The 19,124-nt window shown below is 38.6% G+C and overlaps 4 protein-coding genes and 1 long non-coding RNA gene across 10 annotated transcripts in view; 3 read left to right on the forward strand and 2 right to left on the reverse strand.

Moving 5' to 3' along the window:
* cfap99 (cilia and flagella associated protein 99) overlaps positions 1 to 5,372 on the forward strand; it is a 9,213-nt gene extending 3,841 nt beyond the window's left edge. For 2 of the 4 annotated variants that reach the window (XM_037977830.1, XM_037977831.1), the window contains exons 3-14: positions 15 to 159; positions 246 to 340; positions 425 to 531; positions 611 to 800; positions 907 to 987; positions 2,081 to 2,149; positions 2,320 to 2,406; positions 2,496 to 2,584; positions 3,015 to 3,219; positions 3,345 to 3,486; positions 3,571 to 3,997; positions 4,905 to 5,372. In XM_037977830.1, the coding sequence (XP_037833758.1) occupies positions 15 to 159; positions 246 to 340; positions 425 to 531; positions 611 to 800; positions 907 to 987; positions 2,081 to 2,149; positions 2,320 to 2,406; positions 2,496 to 2,584; positions 3,015 to 3,219; positions 3,345 to 3,486; positions 3,571 to 3,997; positions 4,905 to 5,232 (1,965 nt within the window). In that variant the 3' untranslated portion in view covers positions 5,233 to 5,372. The remainder of the gene's footprint in view (positions 1 to 14; positions 160 to 245; positions 341 to 424; positions 532 to 610; positions 801 to 906; positions 988 to 2,080; positions 2,150 to 2,319; positions 2,407 to 2,495; positions 2,585 to 3,014; positions 3,220 to 3,344; positions 3,487 to 3,570; positions 3,998 to 4,904) is intronic. The other 2 variants (XM_037977833.1, XM_037977832.1) reach the window with 2 other exon arrangements.
* LOC119617402 lies at positions 1,892 to 5,852 on the reverse strand. Of its 2 annotated transcripts, none has more exons than XR_005233645.1 (2): positions 5,795 to 5,852; positions 1,892 to 3,902 (listed from the first exon to the last, which is right to left on the reverse strand). It is a non-coding gene; the product is annotated as an uncharacterized LOC119617402 (long non-coding RNA). The 2 variants fall into 2 exon arrangements; XR_005233644.1 differs by lacking the exon at positions 5,795 to 5,852 and adding an exon at positions 5,095 to 5,231.
* Positions 5,853 to 5,902: 50 nt separating this feature from the next.
* On the forward strand, positions 5,903 to 12,601 carry si:dkey-21a6.5 (sushi, von Willebrand factor type A, EGF and pentraxin domain-containing protein 1). The gene is made up of 9 exons (XM_017413221.3): positions 5,903 to 6,055; positions 7,691 to 7,870; positions 8,484 to 8,622; positions 8,712 to 8,800; positions 8,948 to 9,011; positions 10,043 to 10,131; positions 10,210 to 10,322; positions 10,416 to 10,572; positions 11,876 to 12,601. Exons 1-9 carry the CDS (start codon positions 5,968 to 5,970, stop codon positions 12,031 to 12,033), a joined length of 1,077 nt encoding a protein of 358 aa, XP_017268710.1. The 5' UTR covers positions 5,903 to 5,967; the 3' UTR covers positions 12,034 to 12,601.
* A 918-nt stretch (positions 12,602 to 13,519) lies between these two features.
* mrpl35 (mitochondrial ribosomal protein L35) lies at positions 13,520 to 15,456 on the forward strand. Of its 2 annotated transcripts, none has more exons than XM_025006101.2 (4): positions 13,520 to 13,599; positions 13,811 to 13,976; positions 14,928 to 15,096; positions 15,188 to 15,456. In XM_025006101.2, the coding sequence occupies exons 1-4, from the start codon at positions 13,569 to 13,571 to the stop codon at positions 15,374 to 15,376; spliced, it is 555 nt and encodes a 184-aa protein (XP_024861869.1). In that variant the 5' UTR covers positions 13,520 to 13,568; the 3' UTR covers positions 15,377 to 15,456. The 2 variants fall into 2 exon arrangements, with proteins under 2 accessions (XP_024861869.1, XP_017274115.1); XM_017418626.3 differs by having other exon boundaries at positions 14,952 to 15,096.
* Positions 15,457 to 16,450: 994 nt separating this feature from the next.
* Positions 16,451 to 19,124, reverse strand: part of reep1 (receptor accessory protein 1) — a 6,850-nt gene continuing 4,176 nt past the window's right edge. Inside the window, exons 7-8 of the mRNA XM_017418615.3 lie at positions 18,511 to 18,728; positions 16,451 to 17,362 (exon numbers count right to left, since the gene is read on the reverse strand). Coding sequence (XP_017274104.2) covers positions 17,291 to 17,362; positions 18,511 to 18,728 — 290 coding nt within the window. The 3' untranslated portion in view covers positions 16,451 to 17,290. The remainder of the gene's footprint in view (positions 17,363 to 18,510; positions 18,729 to 19,124) is intronic.

Here is a 19,124-nt window from a genome sequence, read left to right on the forward strand (position 1 = left end):
TTCATATGCTGCAGAATGTGGATGATCCGCCGAGGAAATTCGTCCTAGATGTGGTTTCTGGATGTATTGAGCACAAAAAGATGCTGGATGTCGTTGTCAACGCATTCTACGGCCAGAATAGGAACTGGCTGTCTAAAAGCGATCGCAACCAGTTTGTCAGTAAGTAAAAATGTTCAGCTTTTAACCTCCTGGATGCCACTAAAACAGAACCCCGTTCATGTTCGTGAACCTTTGCTGCTCCTCAGTCGTCTGCTACCTCGTCACGTTTGCTCTCGATGAACTTGGACTTCAGGAGTTTGGCAACATTGTTGAAACTCTTGGCATTAAAAAGATGCACTTGGTGAGTTCCCGAGCACACCGGTGGAAAGAAACAACAACCCCGGCTTTTATTTACCTTCTGTAACAGTGTGTTTTATTTGGTCAGTTCTTGAATTTTTTCTTCTCAAACCTCACCTCGTGGATACAAGAGGAGTGGAGCGGCGTCTACGAGGCCGATTTTGTGGAGAAGCAATGGATTCTTCCTCTGCTCGGGTGAAGAAACTATCACTGGACAGCATTAATCGTTATTTCAAAGTCAGGGAATAAAAGTTCATGTCTGTGTGTCCTTTAGATGGCGCCCTGAGATCAATATTTTAATGGATCAGCTTGCTGCTAAAATATCTCGAAGGAGTCAGGTCAAAAAGGCTAAAGTTAAAACCACTCAGCCCCAGGAGTTTACCCTCACCAAACCTAAACCTCGACCTCGACCTCGACCTCTGCCTCAGCCGGAGCTGATCCCTCAGCAAGAAAAATTCAAACCAGTCAGAGTTTCATCCATTTTCTCACACTGTTAACGCTGCTCTGTTGATTAATTTTACTGTAAACACACCGAGGCTGGGGAATGACCTGAAATGTTTTTTTTTACAGGTCCCAAAAAGCACCTACACAGACCCCAACGAGCTGCAGATATTAGAAGAGATTAAGGAGAAGAACCATGAAAAGGCCGAGGTATGATGTTGGGTTTTTATCTTCTGGATGAGGTTGTATCATCAAAACATAAATGACGGTCTAAAAACGTCACAGAATCATGCAAGATCAACAAAAAAATGTCAATTAATGTTAGCAAAACTAGAAACAGCTACAATTTCTGCAAAAAGCCAATGTGAAAGCTCAGCTTCAACTTGTTAAAGCAGCTAAAACTGAATTGTTAAAAGGTAAAACAATCAGAGAAAAGCTAAAGCTAAAAACTACAATTAGCTCAATAAAAGCTAAAAATCTGAAACTAGTGAAACAGTAGCTAAAAGCTAAAACAAACAAACTAAAAAATTAAATTAACAAAACAGAAACTAAAAGCTAAAACCAACAGAACAGTAGTTAAGAGCTCAAATTAACAAAACAGTAGCTTAAGACTAAATTAGCAAAATAGTAGCTGAAATATAAAATTACCAACTAAGTAGCTAAAAGCTAAAACAAAAAAAAACAGTAGCTAAAAGCTAAATTTGCAAAACAACTTAAAGCTAAATTAGCAAAACAGTAGCTGAAGTATAAAATTACAGACAAAGTAGCTAAAAGCTAAAATGAACAAAACAGTAACTAAAATCTCAACCAACAAAACAGTAGCTAAAAGCTGAAAATGAAGTAAATGCGCTGAGGAAGAGTTCAAAACGCAGACAGGTTTTCAAGGATTTTTGAAGATCTAAATGATTATAATAAAAATAAAGTATAGATGTTACAAATGGTAAAAGTCATAGCTGTGATGTCCTGAACGAGCTGAACGTTTTGATTCCTGAGTGGATGAAGTAGCTGAAAGTATGCTGAAGTAGAGTCCAAAACATGAAACTATAAACAGGAAAAGAATAGTGTGAGCTCTGACTCAACAGTCACACAATAAAACAAAGTGTAATATGAAATATGTTGTTAAAAATGCTTTATTTAAATCAACGGGGTCATGTTAAAATTAAAGTTTTGTTTCTGAGAGCACAAAAGCTGCTGCAGAAACAGATTCAAAGCATAACCTACATTTATCCCACAGAAGAAATGGTTTTTAGTTATCTTTATTGTGAGTCAGCGTACTGATGTCCAAATGTGTTTTTCACCACAGGATCGTCTTTATGAAGCTAATAAGAAACAGTTTAGATGTGTAAATCCAGAGAAGTCCGAACACACAAAGGTAGGAGGTTTTTCTGCTTTGTATATATTTTAGAAAAATTGGTTTTGTCCAACTTACGGTACACAAAAAACACAAACTTCCATTATTCTCTGCTCTTTCTCAATCTTTTTTGTGACAGTAAGTGATTAAAAGGGGTTAACATTTCAGCTCAACCCTCATTTGTTTTGCAGAAAGTGATTGCTCAGATTGAACAAGACTTGGACTCCAAACTCAAGTTTAATTCTTTTCACTCTTCTGGGCTTCCTCCCAGTATTAAGGTAAGCTTTTATTATTGCACCTGGTTTGGTGAATCATTTCTTTGGGGTTAATATATGTCGTGAATATGTATTTATTTGTATCGTTGCAGGCTGACAGCTGTTCTGTGAAGCTAAATAACGCGGCCATTCTGAGGAGGGAGGCACTGAATGATCGTCAGGTGGAAGAAGAGCTGCAGAGGTAGCAAACAGCATCTAAACCCGCCTTTTTTAGCTCTATTACCTGGTGTTAATCAGCTAAATGTTATGTGTGACACATCATGCAGAACAACCACAAGCACAAAGCCTTAATTTCTTATTTCTAAGTTTTTGTTAAGTTGCAGAGTGTGAAGCAATCTGCTCTAAAATTAGTTGTGATGCTTTATAATTGGATGTTATTTCATAAAATGTTAAATATTATTCAGGGATGATGTCTGAACTGCACTGCAGGCAGATCATGCTGTTTAAAATCTACCAAATGTATAAGGAAAATCATGTAATGTCTTTGTAGGAGTGAAGATATATGTGCGGGGTCTTTTTTTAATAAGATCATTTTGCTCTCAGTCAGGCTTCTCAACTTGCCAGAGCTACAGAAGATTTGCGTGTCAACCCCTTTTTGTTTTGGCACCCAGAATTGAGCGGCTGCTGCAAGGAGCTCGAGAACCTTCATCTTTTCTGCAGTGGCAGAGGGAGATGCTGGAGAGGGACCTTCAGGAGAAGCTGCCCATGATCGAAAGAAGACGCCTGGAGGCACGCATCGGTGGGGAGGAGGCGGCTCTGGTTCGTCAGCGAATAACGGAACGGAACCAGAAGGCTGCACAGCTGAAGAAAGAAGAGGTGATAATAATAATAATAATAAAAATAATTTCAGTGCTTTCAAGTGTGTGAAGGCAAGAATTACATGGCTTTCTGCAAAATATGCTTGAAACAATTAAAGGTTTCATGGTTTCTTGTGTTTCTAGACTGCTCAACTGATGCAAAAATATGCAGAAAAACGAATGCAGGAAGAAAAGGAGCTGAGAGACCTGGTGCGACATGTGGCAGAGGGTCACAAGAATTCAAAAGCAGCTAAAGAGAAAATACAGAAATTAAAGCAAAACATAGGTACGTCTTATTATTCGACATTACACATTAATCCTTCTTATTGATTTCCTCTGAATTCTGATACATTTCATGCTCATTTCCCAGTTAAAGAAGTATCAGAGCAAAGCCAAGAGCTTCTCCGTCAAGCGCTGGAAGAACAACAGGAAGAGCTCTGCAGAAAATATCAAATAATACGTGAAATTCACTCCATTGAGTCGCTCCCTCGCATTAGACCCAACAATTTCCGTGACACAGAGGTAGGTGGCTTCACACAAACTTGGCGTGCCTCTCCGCGTCACGGTGAACTCATCCCCTCGTCCTGTCAGACTGCGGGCCACGAGCTGCTGGGGGAGATGTCCCTGGCCGAGCTGAAGGAGCGGCTGGCCCTACTGAGGCAGGCGGAGCGAGCCGAGCAGGAGGAGAGACGAGGCCACATCCTGGAGGAGAAGCAGAGGAGGAAGCAGGAGATGCTTGAGAAGTTAGACACCATCGAGCTGCACAGGAGAGTGCTGGCAAAGGCAGCTGCCAACAGGTCAGCTCCCGGATCTATAACCCCATATACAAAAAAGCTGAGTAAAATGTTAATAAAAACAAAATGCAATGGTTTGCAAAATTTGTAAACCCATATTTGAGCATAGTATGATAATATCAAATGTTGATAAATTGCACCACTGTTGGAAAAAATGTTTTTTTTTAATTTGTGGCAGCAACACATGGCAGGTTCATTAGCAACAGGTCAGTAAGAGGACTGGGTATTTAAAAATAAAAAAAAACATTTTCAATAAGTTGAAGTAAAGATGTGCAGAAGCTCATCAGTCTGTAAAAAACTGCATCTGAAAATAGTGGAGCAACTTCGTAATAATGTTCCTCTACATAAAATTGGGCTGACTTTGAATATCCCATCAAATAAATCTCTGAGCTCAAAGGATAAGACTGAAAGTCAATCGTGGATGCTGTGATCTTCGGGCCCTCAGGGGCCACTGCTGTAAAAACAGGTCTGATTCTGTTATTAACATCACTGCATGATCTCGGGAACACTGTGCCATCAAATGCAGCTTAAAGCTCTATCGTGAAAAAAACAGAATCTGTGTTAAAACACCATCCAGAAACGCTGCCATCTTCTCTCATTTAAAATAAACTGAAGCAAAGAGGAAAACTGTTCTGAGGTCAGAAAAATCACACAGACACACAGACTTATTCTGTACTAAAGAGGAGAGGGACCACCCAGACTGTTCAAAACCTTGCCTCTCTGATGGTATAGGGGTGCATTAGTACATATGGGCAGCTTAACACATCTGGAAAGGCACCATCAATGCAGAAAAATACATACGGTACAGGTTTTAGAATATATGCTCCCATCCAGATGACAACTTTTTCAGGGAAGGGTTGTAAAATCACTAAATTAGGACGTGCACATTCACAGTTGTGTCGTCTGGCAGGAAAGAGGAGAAGAAGGCGAAGCAGGAGTTCCTGCAGCAGGTGGTGGCTCAGGATGAGACTGTTTTGGCTTTGAGGAAGAAGCTCGAGGAGAAAAAGCTGGAGCGCAAAAGACTGAAGCAGAACGAGAAGAGCCAGGCCTGTAAACGGACAACAGCACACACGGGAACACACAGTGAGGTGAGTACAAACCGGGCAGGAAGCGAAGCTGTCTCTGATGCAGTAAATGACATGTCTGTTTCTTTTTGCCAGGAAAGTCTGAAGGTCCAAAGCTGGGAGGAACTGGAGCGGAGTTTGGCGCGTTACATCCAGGATGACTCCCCCTCTTAGGAGAGAAAAACTAAAAGAAATGTGCTCCACAAGCTCATTAATTAAGGTTTAATGTCTGGAAATTATTGTGAGCTAATTAGCTTTTCGTTGGAAGTTAATTTGACTCCCTTTTTTCCCCATTAAAATGAAAATAAACAATGTGCCAGCATGTCTGTGGTTTATTTAAAGAACATACACATTCTTGGTTCAAGACAAGTTTTTTTTCTTTCATTTCTCCAGCTAAAAGAGGAAGTTGATTTTAAGCTTGTGACTTCTGAGGAATTTCCCCCCCCCTCCACAAAAAACTCTTATTTTGGTAACAACACTGAACAGCACTCATCATTGCTCAGACTATTACAGGGAAATAGCCACTAAAAAGCTGGATATAAAAACAAGAATTTCAGAGAACAGTAAAAACTGTATGAGTAGATACTTTCCATGCAGCGTAAATGTTTACTATGGCACAATATAAAGTATAAAAACATCTCTATTTGAATTCAAATTAGTGGTAGCATCTTTTTAAATTAAACATGTCTCATAAAGTCCAAAATTAACTCTTATTCTGGTCAAATTGTTTGCCTACCTGCTGTGATGTCGAGCCTGCTGGCTGTTGCTTGTAACAGCGGCAGATCTGGTCTAAATCCATCCCAAAGTAAAATCACATGATATATTTTTTTTTTTTTTTGTCATATGACACTGATGAGAGGACCTGAGAACTGAAACCTCCTCTGTGTTCAGCCACTTGTCAGGGATGAGATGCTGCAGACAAACACTGCTGGGAGCAGGAGCTGCAGGATGGACCGCTGGGGAGTTTTTCCTGCCATCGCTGCCACTTGTTTTATCGGTGAGTTTTAGTCGACTCTTTACAAAAAAACAACTGCTGGAATAGTGGAAAAGGTGCTGCAGATCTAACACAGAGACATTTTAATGTGTAGAAACAACATCAAACTGAGGAGGTCACTTCTTAAAGTCAGTTAAAATGATGCTTGTTGTTGAATAACTGAAATAAATAGCTGAATGTGGACATGTATTTGTATTAGCTGTTGTACAGAATTATATTTTTTAGCCTTATTTAAAAGTTCCTTAAAACAAATACAATTATTTTAAGCAAAATCAATACAAACTTGCCCATTCATAAACATTACAATGAAATGAATGCATTTTTATTTTTATTTTAAAATTAAATCTAGCTTTTCTGCTCTGGTATTTGCAGTAACAGCCATCTTCCCAATACTTTGAATTCAGGTTTTATTTTGATTTTTTTCAGCCAGATTTTTAAAATGCTTTATTACACTTTGGCCGAAAAAATGTTAAAAACCCCAAAAGGAGCAGAGACATCACATGACCGCCCTCTCGCTGAATAATTGAATTTTTTGAGGATGGTGGCTTCTATTCAAGAAAGCACTTGAGCACATGGCTTATGTGATTAACTCCACAATATGGGCTCTGTTCGGCTGATGTGCTGCCTGAAGCTGTGCACAAGGTGAAGGTAATGCTGAAGTGAACAAAAAATGCTTGAGTGACGCGACTATATTAGAAGGAAGATGCTGCTCATTGTTTATGCGAGGTTTAGTGGAAATAGGATTTTGTTTTTCATTGTCTGGTTGTGCTTATGTGCGAGAAGGAGAGACTCTGAATTAATGTTCATAATAAGAATAAACTGTATATTTAAAAAAATGTATAATTCAGAGCAGGAGTCTCAAGCAAAGACACATTTGAATGAGAAAATTATCATTTTACTTGCAATATTGGGGAGGTTTTGCTTGCATGAAACATACTTGAAACTTTCAAGCACATGACCTTTGGCTGGTGACCCAAAAAACTTGGATCCTGTTTGTGTTATTATAAGGCAGACAGCGAGTCTGTGTCTGTTATCCAAATATCTCATGAACTACTGAGCAAATTAAAAAAAAAAACTGTGGAAAGTACTCATTGGATGAACATCTACAACTGATTAGTCTTTGGAGCCAACTTAAATAAAGATGTCCGCCACAGCTAATCAAGCGTAGCCAACATAAAAGTGGTTGTAACCCTGTCAATTTAACAGATATTGAGCTAAAACTTGATATGATAAATGATGAGTCACAGCACAAAGACTGAGAGTAATATCTCACAGTATTGCATGAAATTGTGCACAACGTTCATTTTGAGGTTTGACCAAAACAGACACAAGTCTGGGCCTTCTCAGCATCAGATGATCTTCGTTTAACACTCTGGCATAAAAGGTGCATTCACTGAGGAAATGCAAAGTTTCTAATTTGGTTTTGGTGTTTCCACTGTTGTGTTAATCATCTGAGATTAGACAATATTTCCCAAAGTGCATGATGGGATGTGGTTTTGCAACAGGGCAGAGGCCGGTTCAAAACAGTTTTCATGCTTTTATGTTTTACAAGTCATATGTTTCTGAGTGTCTGGGTGTTTGACGGCTTTATGAGACGGCTGACTCTTTGAACCGACCCAAGTATCTTTCCCCATCCAGGCATGGTGGTGAGTCAGACCACTCCCACTCCCACTCCCACTGCGATGAACACCACTCTCGACCAGGATACCACCAGTCTGACTCCGACACCCGTGATTTTCAGCAGCACGACCCCAGCCTGCTTTGCTTTCAATGTTTCTGCTTGTGAGCCATGTGCGCCAGGATCCCAGTACGACAACAGTGAGTCAGCCGTCCTATTCCAGCATTCCCTTATGGCTCATTTATTATGTGATGATAGACAGTCACACTGTGTTCGATTCATTTAGATGAACTTTAAATTCACTTTATTCTCTTTTTTTTTTAACTTTCAACCCACTCAGTTCAATCACTTTCTGTGCAACATCCATACTCTCTGAAGAAATAGTTTGTTTTCATTACAACCCCAGTTCCCAAGAAGTTAGGAGGTTATGTGCAATGTTAATAAAACCTAAAACAATGACATGCAAATCTCATAAAGCCATATTTTATTTACAATGAAACATATCAAATGTTCAAACTAAGAAACTGCACTATTTACTATTTAAAATGAAGCATTTTTTTTAATTTAATGGCTGCAACACTTCTTTTAAAAATTGGGACAGGCTGTAAAAGTAAACTGGATGACCATTTTGCAGATAATTAATTTAATTGGCAACAGGTCAGTAAGAAGACTGGGTATAAAAAGAGGATTTTAGAGAGGCTGAGTCTCTCAGAAGTTATTTCAGAATAACGTTCCTCAACGCATCTTTGTTGGAATTAGGGTTGTGCTACAGATGGTATAAATACAAAAAAATGGGTCTTTTTCTTTCCCCAGACACCCTGCTGTGCACATGTTGTTCTGATCCCGGGCTGTGTGTATTTCCTGGAGCTTGTCTGCCGTGCAAAAAGGGCTTTTATCAGTCTCTCTCAGGGCAGCAGCAGTGTCTGCCCTGCAATCGGGGCTTCTACACCAAGTAAGGCCACGGATAGTTCAAACAAATTCAAATGTTGTCTTGTGTCACCGCTTCCGACCTCTCACTCGCTCATTTTGTTATATTCACAGCCTCACTGGCAGCCCTTTATGTCACCCCTGTCCTGCAGGATCCTTCAACAACAACACTGGTGCAGAAAGTTGTGCAAGTTGTTCACCAGGTGTGTTTATTTAGCTGTAAGCTGTTCTTGTATTGTAACAGCAGCAGAGAGCTACAGTTTTATTTTTTTTTCTGTACATCCCGCAGTTTGAAATCGGAGAAATAAACAGAGCGCACGTTGAGGTGTTTTTCTGTCTGCTGCTTTCAGGTTCCTTCGCATCAAAGCAAAGCTCTACTTCCTGTTCGCCGTGTGTGCTGGGAAGTTTTTGCAAGTGAGTTGCTTCTGATTTTCACAGAGGTTTCTTTGTTTCTTGGAGCTCCTGTTGATGTTGTTCTGTAACCAGGATCTGAAAGGAAAAAAAAAAGGAATCAGAACTCTGTGTCTGTGCTTGTTTGGGAAAATCACTCGCCTTACCACCAAACCCAACATCACATGATTTCATCCCATGTTTGCCTCCCCACACACACACACATTCAAACACACTTTTCCAGACACACACACCACCAGCTGCACAGCTGGGGCTTTGACTGAGCAGCTGTAAGCATAAAAAATTGAAACAGCGAGTGTGTTCGTGTCTCAGTGGCTTCTAGGACATCCTGTGAAAACAGTTTGCTCATTTAGGACAGCAGATGATTATTACTTTAGCTGACTTCCACACTGTCATTATATTATAGATAAACAGTAAACCACTTGTTTTGTGATTGGTTTATTTGCTGTGTTTAAAAGTTGAAAAACCTTTTAAAATTTCTTTATTTCAGTATGAACATGACACAAAACCCAATTATATTTTAACACAAGTCCTGAGCAGATGTTCTAAGTTTTAAGCAAATGAGACAAAAATAATATTTAATAATTTAATCATTGTTTGTCTTATTTTGTCTTATTTAAAACTTCTGTTCCTTTAATGTGTTAAAACAAGGACAACTTTGACTTGGACAATCTAAAATATAAATTTTAATCTTCTTTAATCTTTCTTTACAAGAATAATTAGCAAACTCAAAATCATTTTCTTTGCTGTGCAACCTATTTTTTGTCCAGTTTTAGTTAATAAACTAGTGTCTTAACATTTTTCACTAGATTTTAATTCTAGAAAACAAACCTTAAAACAGTTTACAAGAATTTCCAACCTATTTTTGACAGTAAAATATTGACATCAGTTGTCCATACTGGTTAAAGTGTCACAGCGGCACTCTGAAACCAAGTTTTTGATGATTAAACTTATCTACTTTTATTCTTGCAGCCATGACAGCTGTAAACAAGTGTACGTTGATGCTCATAAACGTATCTTTTTGTTGCTGGCAGCTCGTCTGGCTGTGCACAGTGTCAGACGTGCCCTGCAGGAACAGAGGCTCTGCAGTCTGCTGCTAAAGACTGCACGCTGTGTCGGCCAGGTATTCCTCAAGTTCATATTTGTGAGCTTTCCCTGCAGCTTTTGATGAAAATGAGAAGATTTGTTATGGTTTGAACAGGCATGCACAAAACTGCCCACCAGACAATGTGTCAAATCTGCAGCAGTGGCTTCTACCAGATAAAATGGGGCCAGGAAAGCTGTGATGTTTGCCCAGAGAATCACTACTGCCCCGTGAGCGCCGCACACCCTCCGTACTCAAACATAAACGTCAGCTTTGGAGAGTTCTGTTCATGTTTTTAGTGACGCGGCTTGCTGTTCTCTCAGAGCCCTGACGTGAACCCCATCCAGTGTCCGAACGATGCTTTCTGTCCAAAGGGCAGCACGTCTCCAGGCTACTGCATGGAGACTTTCTTCCGCAAAGCAGGGGACACCTGTGAGCTGGCGCCCGTCACCATCGCGCTGTTAGTTATCGGAGGAGGGGGTGAGTAGCACGGCGGTGAGAAAGGCTATAACAGTGGTCTCCAATCCTGGTCCTCGAGGGCCACCATCCTGCATGTTTTCCTTGTTTCTCTGCTCCAACACACCTGATTTAAATCAATGGGTGATTAACAGGCTTCTGCAGAACATGAAGAGGTGATTTAACCACTGAATCAGGTGTGTTGGAGCAGGGAAACAAGGAAAACATGCAAGATAGTGGCCCTCCAGGACCAGGGTTGGAGACCCCTGGGCTATAAAATGGGAACATGAAATGTCTGCACTTGGATCAATGAATCTCATTTCAACTCAGCTTAAGTCTGTGTTTGTTTTAGGTGATCAGATGGGAAACAGTTTCTTTAAAGTTGTCAGATGTGGAGTTTGAGAGGGTAACTCCTTGGATTGTTCTGCTTTTTTCCACATTGCCAGCATACCTTGAAGGAATGCAGATCGCCCGCCTCCTGTCATGCCAGAGTGTCAGGCTAAAATCACGTTACTGTGTGTTGAGAATTGATAGATTAGCAAGCATTTTGGCCATAACTTGACTTGCACAACCTCATGTGTTATGAATGACTCTCAGCTACTACCACATCAAAGTTTAGCTCAATATCTGTAAAACTGACTGAGTTATAGCCATTTTTCTTTTGCTTAATGTGGATTAGCTGTGGCGGCCTCCTTCTGTTGAACTGACCCCAAAGATTAATCAGTTGTAGATTTACATTCATTTATTACTTTCTGAGAGTTTCATTAAAATCCATCCAGGGGTTCATGAGATATTTTGCTAACAGACAAACAGTTTTGACAGTTATTGCCAAAGTTTTAAGGAAAGATGTTGTGCAATGATGTTGAGAATGATTCTCAGCTAAATTCACACCAAGTTTTAGCACAATATCCAAAAAATTGACTGAATTTTTCTTAAGTCATTTGGCTGTGGCAGCCATCTTGAATCGGTTTGACTCCAAAAGTTAATCTGTTATAGATTTATATTAAATGATTACTTTAAAAACAGAACATTCTCCTCTTCCTTTGACTTCCAGGAGCAATAATTAAGTGTAGCTTTAGAGATTAAAACCACAGTTTTAGTTTTGACCTGTAAATTTGCTGCAGTATTACTTAAACTGCTGTTTATTCTTTTTTTAACATTATGCATGAAAGTGCACCCCCTATAAGCATCCCAGTCAGCTGTTTTATAACAACATAATGCAATAAAATAAAATAGGAATCATGCTCACATATCAATACGCTCTGTGTTGATGGTAAGTTCATGTCACACCCTGTGCTGTGTTTTTTTTTCTGTCTCTTATTTCCAGTGGCCTTGCTCTTCATCATTTTATTGGTTCTGCGTCGACGGAGGGACGCAGACAGAGAGCTGTTGGTCGCCCGAGCTCCACTGCTCCACAAGGAGCGACCTCAGGGTCGATACTACGGCCTGCCCTGTGACACGGAGCCTGTGTACGCTGGCTGGTGAAACGCGAAAAACAACAAAAACTCACAGCTGACTAACAGGAACCTCCTGGCTTCGGAGCACCTTCACAACTCACCAGCTTTTTCATAAGTTTTAAATTTTATTGACAAAAAAAGTTAAATTATGGAATTCTTAGACGCCAATATTTTCACATTTGCTCAAGGCAGAGATAAAAGCTCTTTCATTAAGCAGTTCATTGGATTGTTTGCTGGTAAAAAAAACAAAACCTTGGTGAAAAACCTTTTTTTGAAAAGCACTTTTTTATTGTGTCATTTCCTCCTGTAGATTAATAAAAAAAAATGTTTGAGTTTAGTTGCATTCAGATGCATCAGGTAACAAGTTGCTGCTTAGAGAATAAAATGTAAATAGGGGTGAACGCTTTCTGTTTTTAGTGTGTTTCATTAAGATGTTTGCAGTTTCCTGGAAACATTTCCTTAATGCTGTTCATCTGCTTTTTTAATGTAATATTTGTATGTTTTGCAAGAAAATAAACAAAAATATAATTCATATTCCTAACTCTGGTGGTAATATTCAGTTTTTTGCAATTAATAAACTAAAAAAAAGCACCTTTCAGGTCAGAATTGTCAACTAGTTTTTCTTTTTTTTTCATATTTACTCGGATCCTCATTCACTTTTAAAACCTGCTTTACTGTGGTAATAAAACAATGGAATTTGAAACTTTTACAAAATTTCTGTAAATTCTTAAACTGATATTTTTGAGGGGATTTTAGGAGAACTGATATGAGGCCCACCCCAGATAAGAATAGTTCTCTGTAAAAAGATAAATAATAAACCATTTAACTATACACTGTTGTCTGAAACATGTGGATCTCCTGCTACAAGTCAACCTTTCCATTGCCAAAATATATATTCAGCTCTGAAGTTTACCAGATTCAAAATAAGAAGTCCCTCTCTGGTTTTTGTCCTGCAGCGCTGAACATTTTTTCCCCACATTCCAGACGCTCATGTAAACATTCAACAGGAGAGTGTGACAAACAGCATAACTCAGGATCAGATAAGCATGTTTGCAAAGTGTAACAACCAAAAAGAAAGACAAATTTTCACTTGAGCTTCATAGATTTCAAACTGTAACGCAAGATAGATTTCTTGTGACTGAAACTAATCAAAACGCATGACATTATATTTTAAAACAACTATTAAGCTCCTTGTTTTAAGTACTATACTTCTTTATGCTATTTTAGCTGCTTACTTGCTGCTGTCCTGTAATAAAGTAATACTTCTTATTTAGCAAATTTATCCTTAGAAACATGAAAATAAAAGTAGCTATAATTAATAACTGTGATTGTAGGTGTTTTTGTTTATATTATTAGTTGCTATTGTTTATATTTACTTGGTAAGTTGTTTAAGGACCTGTTGTAAACATATTAACTCAGATGTGAGTATTTTTAAATGCATTGTAATATTTTGTTCATGTCCTACAACAACCGCTAGATGGCGATAATGAACCGTAAACTGTAAAAGCAAACGAAGAACTTTTGTCCAAGCAGGACTCCGTACTTCCCCTCATAGAAGAAAACATGGCGGCCGCTCTAGCAAGAAGGTTATCGGGTAAGTAACTAATATTTGCTTTATTTTGGACATTTATATGTTTGTATATCTGGAATTTGACATTCCTAGTTTTTACTTCACACTAACTATGCGTCACGGCTGTGAAGAGAGAAGTTATTTAGCGCAAATAGTCTTAAAGTAGCGACTCTGTAACGTCTTTCCTCTTTGTACATCATGTTTTTTTTGTGTGTGTTGTCCTTGTGTTTGACAGGGCTGCTGAGGCCACTGTCCGTGTCTGTTCGTACCAGGACACCTGTCCTCTGTAACTCACCCAGCTTCATCCATCCTCCGTGTACCTTCAGCACCGCTGTGGCCGCTGTCCGCGCTCCTCTCCGCGGCGCCGTGAGTCAGACCTCCCGGTGCAGCATCCTGCAGCAGTAAGGACCTGAAAGCCTCAAACTAAACGAGTTTTTATGGCACTTTATGGTGACAAATAACAGGGAAAACGCTGCACACTGCCTGTTCTGAAATGCTGCGAGTTAATTAATATAAATTATATAGCTATTAATCACAAGAACAATCTAATATGAGCACTTTGAGGGTAAACTTTTTCATTTATCTCTGTTAGGATTGTCTTAGAAGTGAAATTTCAGTTTTCACTAACAAATCTGAGGAGTAACATCCTTTGATGTAAAGTAATATATGTTATTTTAAATTATTTTAACCTGTTTTTGTCTGACAAGTAACACGTTTTGTAGGAATTTGGTGCCATATTTCAAATACAAAATCAAAATGTTACTAAATAAGCCACGATAGTGTAACTATAAATCTATTTCTGTTTTATTAAATTTAAAATGAGGTGATTATAGTTAGTTACTTTAGTGAAATAAACTAGTCATGTGCTCCTGAATACATAAATCAATGACCTCTAACTTTGTTAGGTAAAATAAGGGTCAGGTTTATGGCCAATAAAGATAAAAAAATTAGACAAAAATAGACTTTAGTTTAAATTTTGTTTGCTGTGAAATAAGTGCAAACTTTTCTCACTCCGTTTGAAAGCTTCTGTATTTACTAGACTTTGTTTTGTTGTAAAAAAAAAATGTTTAATTTATACGTGTATATTTAATTTGTGCATACTTTTACCTTTAGTAAAGGTAGGTTACCTTAAAAAATAAAAATAATCTAACACTTCAGATCTCTCAGGGCATAAAATTTATTCTGAAGATGCTCTTAAATAAAATAAAATTATATCTATATTTTGTATTTAAACTTAAAGCCGCGAACATGTTTTTCATCTGTCTGTTTTGTGTGAACTCCTAACTTCACCCGCTATGGTTTGGCATCGTTTCTGTGCGTTCGTATTTTATTTGAGACTCTTTAAATAACAGATGCGCTCCTCTGTGTGGCTGCAGTGTGTCGGCACTTGTTCCCAGTCTGACCTGGCAGCCGTGCCGAAGTCTGACGTACCACAGTGTGAAAAAGGGAAAGAGGAAGAGTGTCAAATCGGTGACTGAAAGGTTCATGCGGCTTCACTGCGGCCTTTGGATCAGGCGCAAGGTGGGTATTTTCTTGCAGTAATTTTCACAGCCTTTATACATGTTAAACTTAGAGGGAACGAAACTGATTTTTTTGTTGTGGTTGGGAACAGGCTGGGTACAAGAAAAAACTGTGGAAGAAGCTGCCCGCCAGACGAAAGCGCCTGAGGGAAATCGTATTCTGTAACAAAACACAGAGTCGACTCCTGGATAAAATGACAACTTCTTTCTGGAAAAGGAGAAACTGGTACCTCGACGACCCATACCTGAAGTACCACGATCGGGTCAATCTGAAAGTATAATTTGCTCATTTTTTTTAATGGATTCTGCTTGAATAAAGTGTCATAATGTGCACAAAATAAAGACTTATGTCAGGACAATCTTTTGGTTTTAGTTGTTTTCCTTAAATAAAAAAGTCAAAACACAAAATTTCAACTTATATATTTATTAGATTGAAGTAAATTTAACTAACAGAAACAGTTAAGCTATATTGACAGTCATTAACCATGATGTCGTCGTATCACCACTTCTTGTTTTGACCCGAAATGAAGCTGAAACTCGTCGTTTGTCATTCTGGCCTGCCAGAATATTGTTTCTCTTGGTGGGGAGGAGGGTGTTTATACGTGTTACAGCCAGACTTTGGTGTAGTTTCTAAACCAAAGTATGAAAATAATCATTTACCAGCAAAGCAAACAGCTTCACCTAGAATCATTGAAACTCATACAAAGTAAAAACATGCAAGAACTTTTTTTTTTCTACACACAAGTATATAAATTTATATCCTAACATTTATTTTTTTTACCTGTTTCACTTTGCATTAATTGTAACTGATGGAAATCACCTGAAGCACTAACACTGATACCACTAACTCAAACACATACTTAGAAATATCCTTTTTTTTAATCCATTGAAAACATTTTTATGTGCATATTAAGTGTATCTAGATCAGACCTAATGACGTGTAAACAGAACAGTTGTACCTGAGAAGCTTTTTGTTTTTAATCCTCAAATCACCGTAAGAAACTGATGCACTGATGTAAGTTACTGCACAGAAACAAAACAAACAAAACAAAAAAGCAGTCTACCCACCACCACAGTGATAGTTTGTGTAAAATGAGGTTCAGGCTCAGAGACGAAAGTACAGAAGGGACATCGAGTGCGTCGGCCGAGAGCTGCTGACCAATCACAGCCTCTCATCCTTTCCTACCAGCAGAAGCGAGTCCAGGTACAACAGGAGGAACGAGTTTAGCATCACTCAGTTAACAGCAGAACATCACACAGTGATTTCAAACATGGGGAAACAACCATGTTTATATACAACAAACATCTCCTCATTTCAAATCTGCTACAGCTCAGAGTCAATGAGCCCGACTTGGCCTTACATTTCCAATTTATTCGGGAAATAAACGACTTATTTTGTGGCGACTTTTTTATTTCTTTTTTAAGCAATGCCTCTTTTTTTTTTTACCAGACTAGTAGTTATTAATGATGAAGCTGAACAACAAATTATTATTTTTTGGCCGTATGACTGAAAGAAGTCATCATTTTTCAATATAGTGCAAATAGTTGTTTAGTAACAGCGTTGTGTTAATTCAACATAAACTGTTTGTCTCGGGTGAATCTTTCTTTAAGGCCCCCAAAAAAGAGAGGTAATAGCCAGAACAGTGTGTCATTTCTGTCTAATAATTTAATAAATATAGTTGCTTTTTTAGGATCAAAGGGTTTGGGATGATTGAAATAAAAATAAAAGGTGAACTTCTCACTGACGTGCCTGCAGATCAGATTCAGTCAAATTCAAATCGCTCTCGTCTCCTTCGGTCCTTAGCTCAAATCTAAAGTGAGCGTTTCTCTCACACCCAGCGATGATATTCAACAAAAGTACATTCGCTTTCATAATGACGGGGAAGACACGCGTGCGATTGCCTGCCCGGAACTGATTTATAAAAAAAACAATTAAAGCATGAAGATAAAGGACACACAAACTGTACATAAATACATTTTCAAAACGTGTATCAGCATGGAACCCATTCACTCATACCTGTTTTTGTGTTTTGTTTTTGAATCACGAGCCACCTGTAATACACTGTATGTCGAGGGGGGGTTTCTTAGGTCACTTTGGTAACACCGTACGCCAAAGCATGGGCTGCTTCAGTCGTGTCGCTTTTGGCCATCCAGTATTTTTTACGTCTTGCAGCGAAGGCAGCTGGAGGAGAGTTTCACATGGCTTCAGTGTTTGAAGAAAAAGCACTCCTGGATCGCGTGAGAGGCCTTAAGACTCTACGAGGAGGCTGCAACGGGGGACAGAAGCAAAGAGGAAGAGGAAGGTGGAGCTTGGTCAGCTTCATCGATGGCCTCAACACAAGACAGATCAGAGATAAGACTGCAGTTTAATATTAAAACCAAAATATAAAGTCAAAATTAACACCGACTTAGACTGGATGTAACTCTCAGTGTTTGTAATGTAAACATTAAAATGTTTTAAACACTTAAAAGTTCCAATTTAAAAAAGTAACTTTTACAGATGTTTTTAGTGGTGACTTTTTCTAAGTTCTAATATTTTTGGGCTAACAATATGGCACAAAAAGGGCAAAATCTGTTAAAAAAATAATAATAAAAAGATTGATTTCTTGATTTTTGAATAACAGAATTAATTGTCTATAAAGTCATGGAAACACTAAAGAAAATTAAACAAACAGACCAATAAAAACTTGAATTATTACAGAGAAATAACTAAGATTGGAGTTAGACCTTTTATGTATGTTATTTATTTCATTTATTTTCATACATTAGCTTTAAATTTATTTAGAAAAAATCTAAAACCTTTCATATTAAGTTACAAAAAAATGTTAAAATGAATGGAAATCCCAATGTATCACCTTATTTTGTCAATTTGACATTCCTGATTTATATTTACTCATTTATACTTCTGTATATTTGCATATTTTTGTCATTTCTTAATGAAACAATTATTTCTTTCTTTGTAACGCGTGTCCAAGGACAAAAGGGGAAAATAACCTTTTGGCTAATTTTAGTATATTTACATTGATGTTCAGTGATGAACACTGTCCTTGATAAATAAACCAATAAACTAAACTAAATAAATAAAAAGTCCAATCCTACATTTACTGCTGAGCAAACTGTTATTTGTGTTTTAAAAACAAACATTTCCACAGTTCATTATGCAGCAAATACACTAGCAGGCAATCTAAGTCCAAGTTATCGTGTTTTCCAAACCATAAATTAAAAACAAACGAGCCACTGCACTCACACATCCATCAAAAAACCCTCTGAGCATCTAGGCTCTACATCTGAAAACGTTCTACTGAGCCGTGATGATTCATTTAGCCACGCAGCAGGAAAAAAAAATCAGTCCATTAGTGAGCAAATCAGCACTCTCAGGGGGGAGTTAGAATCAGGCAGCAGCTGAGCAGAATACCTCCGGAGCTTTCCTCTTACTCAGCCTGAGCTGCGGAGAGCTGGACGCTGCCTGCGCCTCCCTCACTAACTCCCCCTCAGGCTGCTCCGGAGCGGAGGGTGAGCCGGACAGCGGCGTCACAGAGGGCGTGATGGGTGCCGACCCGGTGGTTTGGGGCAGAAACTCTGCGGAGTCCAACGGCTCCAAGCCCAACACCTCATACTCGGCCATGTCAACGTCTGCACCGTGGAACAAGGCCGGTGGAAGACAGAAGAACACATAACACCTGACTCCGGCCTGCAGGGTTCTTCAAACTTTGACTCATTGTTTTTTTTGTGTTTTTGCTGGAGACTTGAAGGTTCTTAGAATAAGTCAGAAATAAAACGATGGAGGCAAACCAATAAGTTGCAGGACAAACAACAGAAATATTCTTATTAAGCCCCCTCATGTATAGTTACAGCATCTCCATTCTGGTTATTTTTCTCATCGTACAATGAAATATAACGTGAAAGAATTAAAAAATTTACATTTTGGTATTTTAAAACTGATTTAGAAATGTTAAAACACATTGTCTGGTTTGGCGTAATGACATGTTTTAATCCATAGTTTAATAAACCCCCCCCCCCCCCCCCCCC

Source organism: Kryptolebias marmoratus, linkage group LG10 (assembly GCF_001649575.2).
Source record: "Kryptolebias marmoratus isolate JLee-2015 linkage group LG10, ASM164957v2, whole genome shotgun sequence".
Taxonomy (NCBI): Eukaryota; Metazoa; Chordata; class Actinopteri; order Cyprinodontiformes; family Rivulidae; genus Kryptolebias; species Kryptolebias marmoratus.

What these genes read in the sequence shown, in the direction of transcription:
- mrpl35 (XM_025006101.2), top strand. Translation starts at nt 13,569, where the DNA reads ATGGCGGCCGCTCTAGCAAGAAGGTTATCGG. An exon ending in TCTAGCAAGAAGGTTATCGG is followed by an intron (nt 13,600 to 13,810) that starts GTAAGTAACTAA and finishes TGTGTTTGACAG; the next exon opens with GGCTGCTGAGGCCACTGTCC. An exon ending in CGGTGCAGCATCCTGCAGCA is followed by an intron (nt 13,977 to 14,927) that starts GTAAGGACCTGA and finishes TTTAAATAACAG; the next exon opens with ATGCGCTCCTCTGTGTGGCT.
- si:dkey-21a6.5 (XM_017413221.3), top strand. Translation starts at nt 5,968, where the DNA reads ATGCTGCAGACAAACACTGCTGGGAGCAGGAGCTGCAGGATGGACCGC. An exon ending in GTGCTGGGAAGTTTTTGCAA is followed by an intron (nt 9,012 to 10,042) that starts GTGAGTTGCTTC and finishes TGTTGCTGGCAG; the next exon opens with CTCGTCTGGCTGTGCACAGT. An exon ending in CTGCACGCTGTGTCGGCCAG is followed by an intron (nt 10,132 to 10,209) that starts GTATTCCTCAAG and finishes TGGTTTGAACAG; the next exon opens with GCATGCACAAAACTGCCCAC.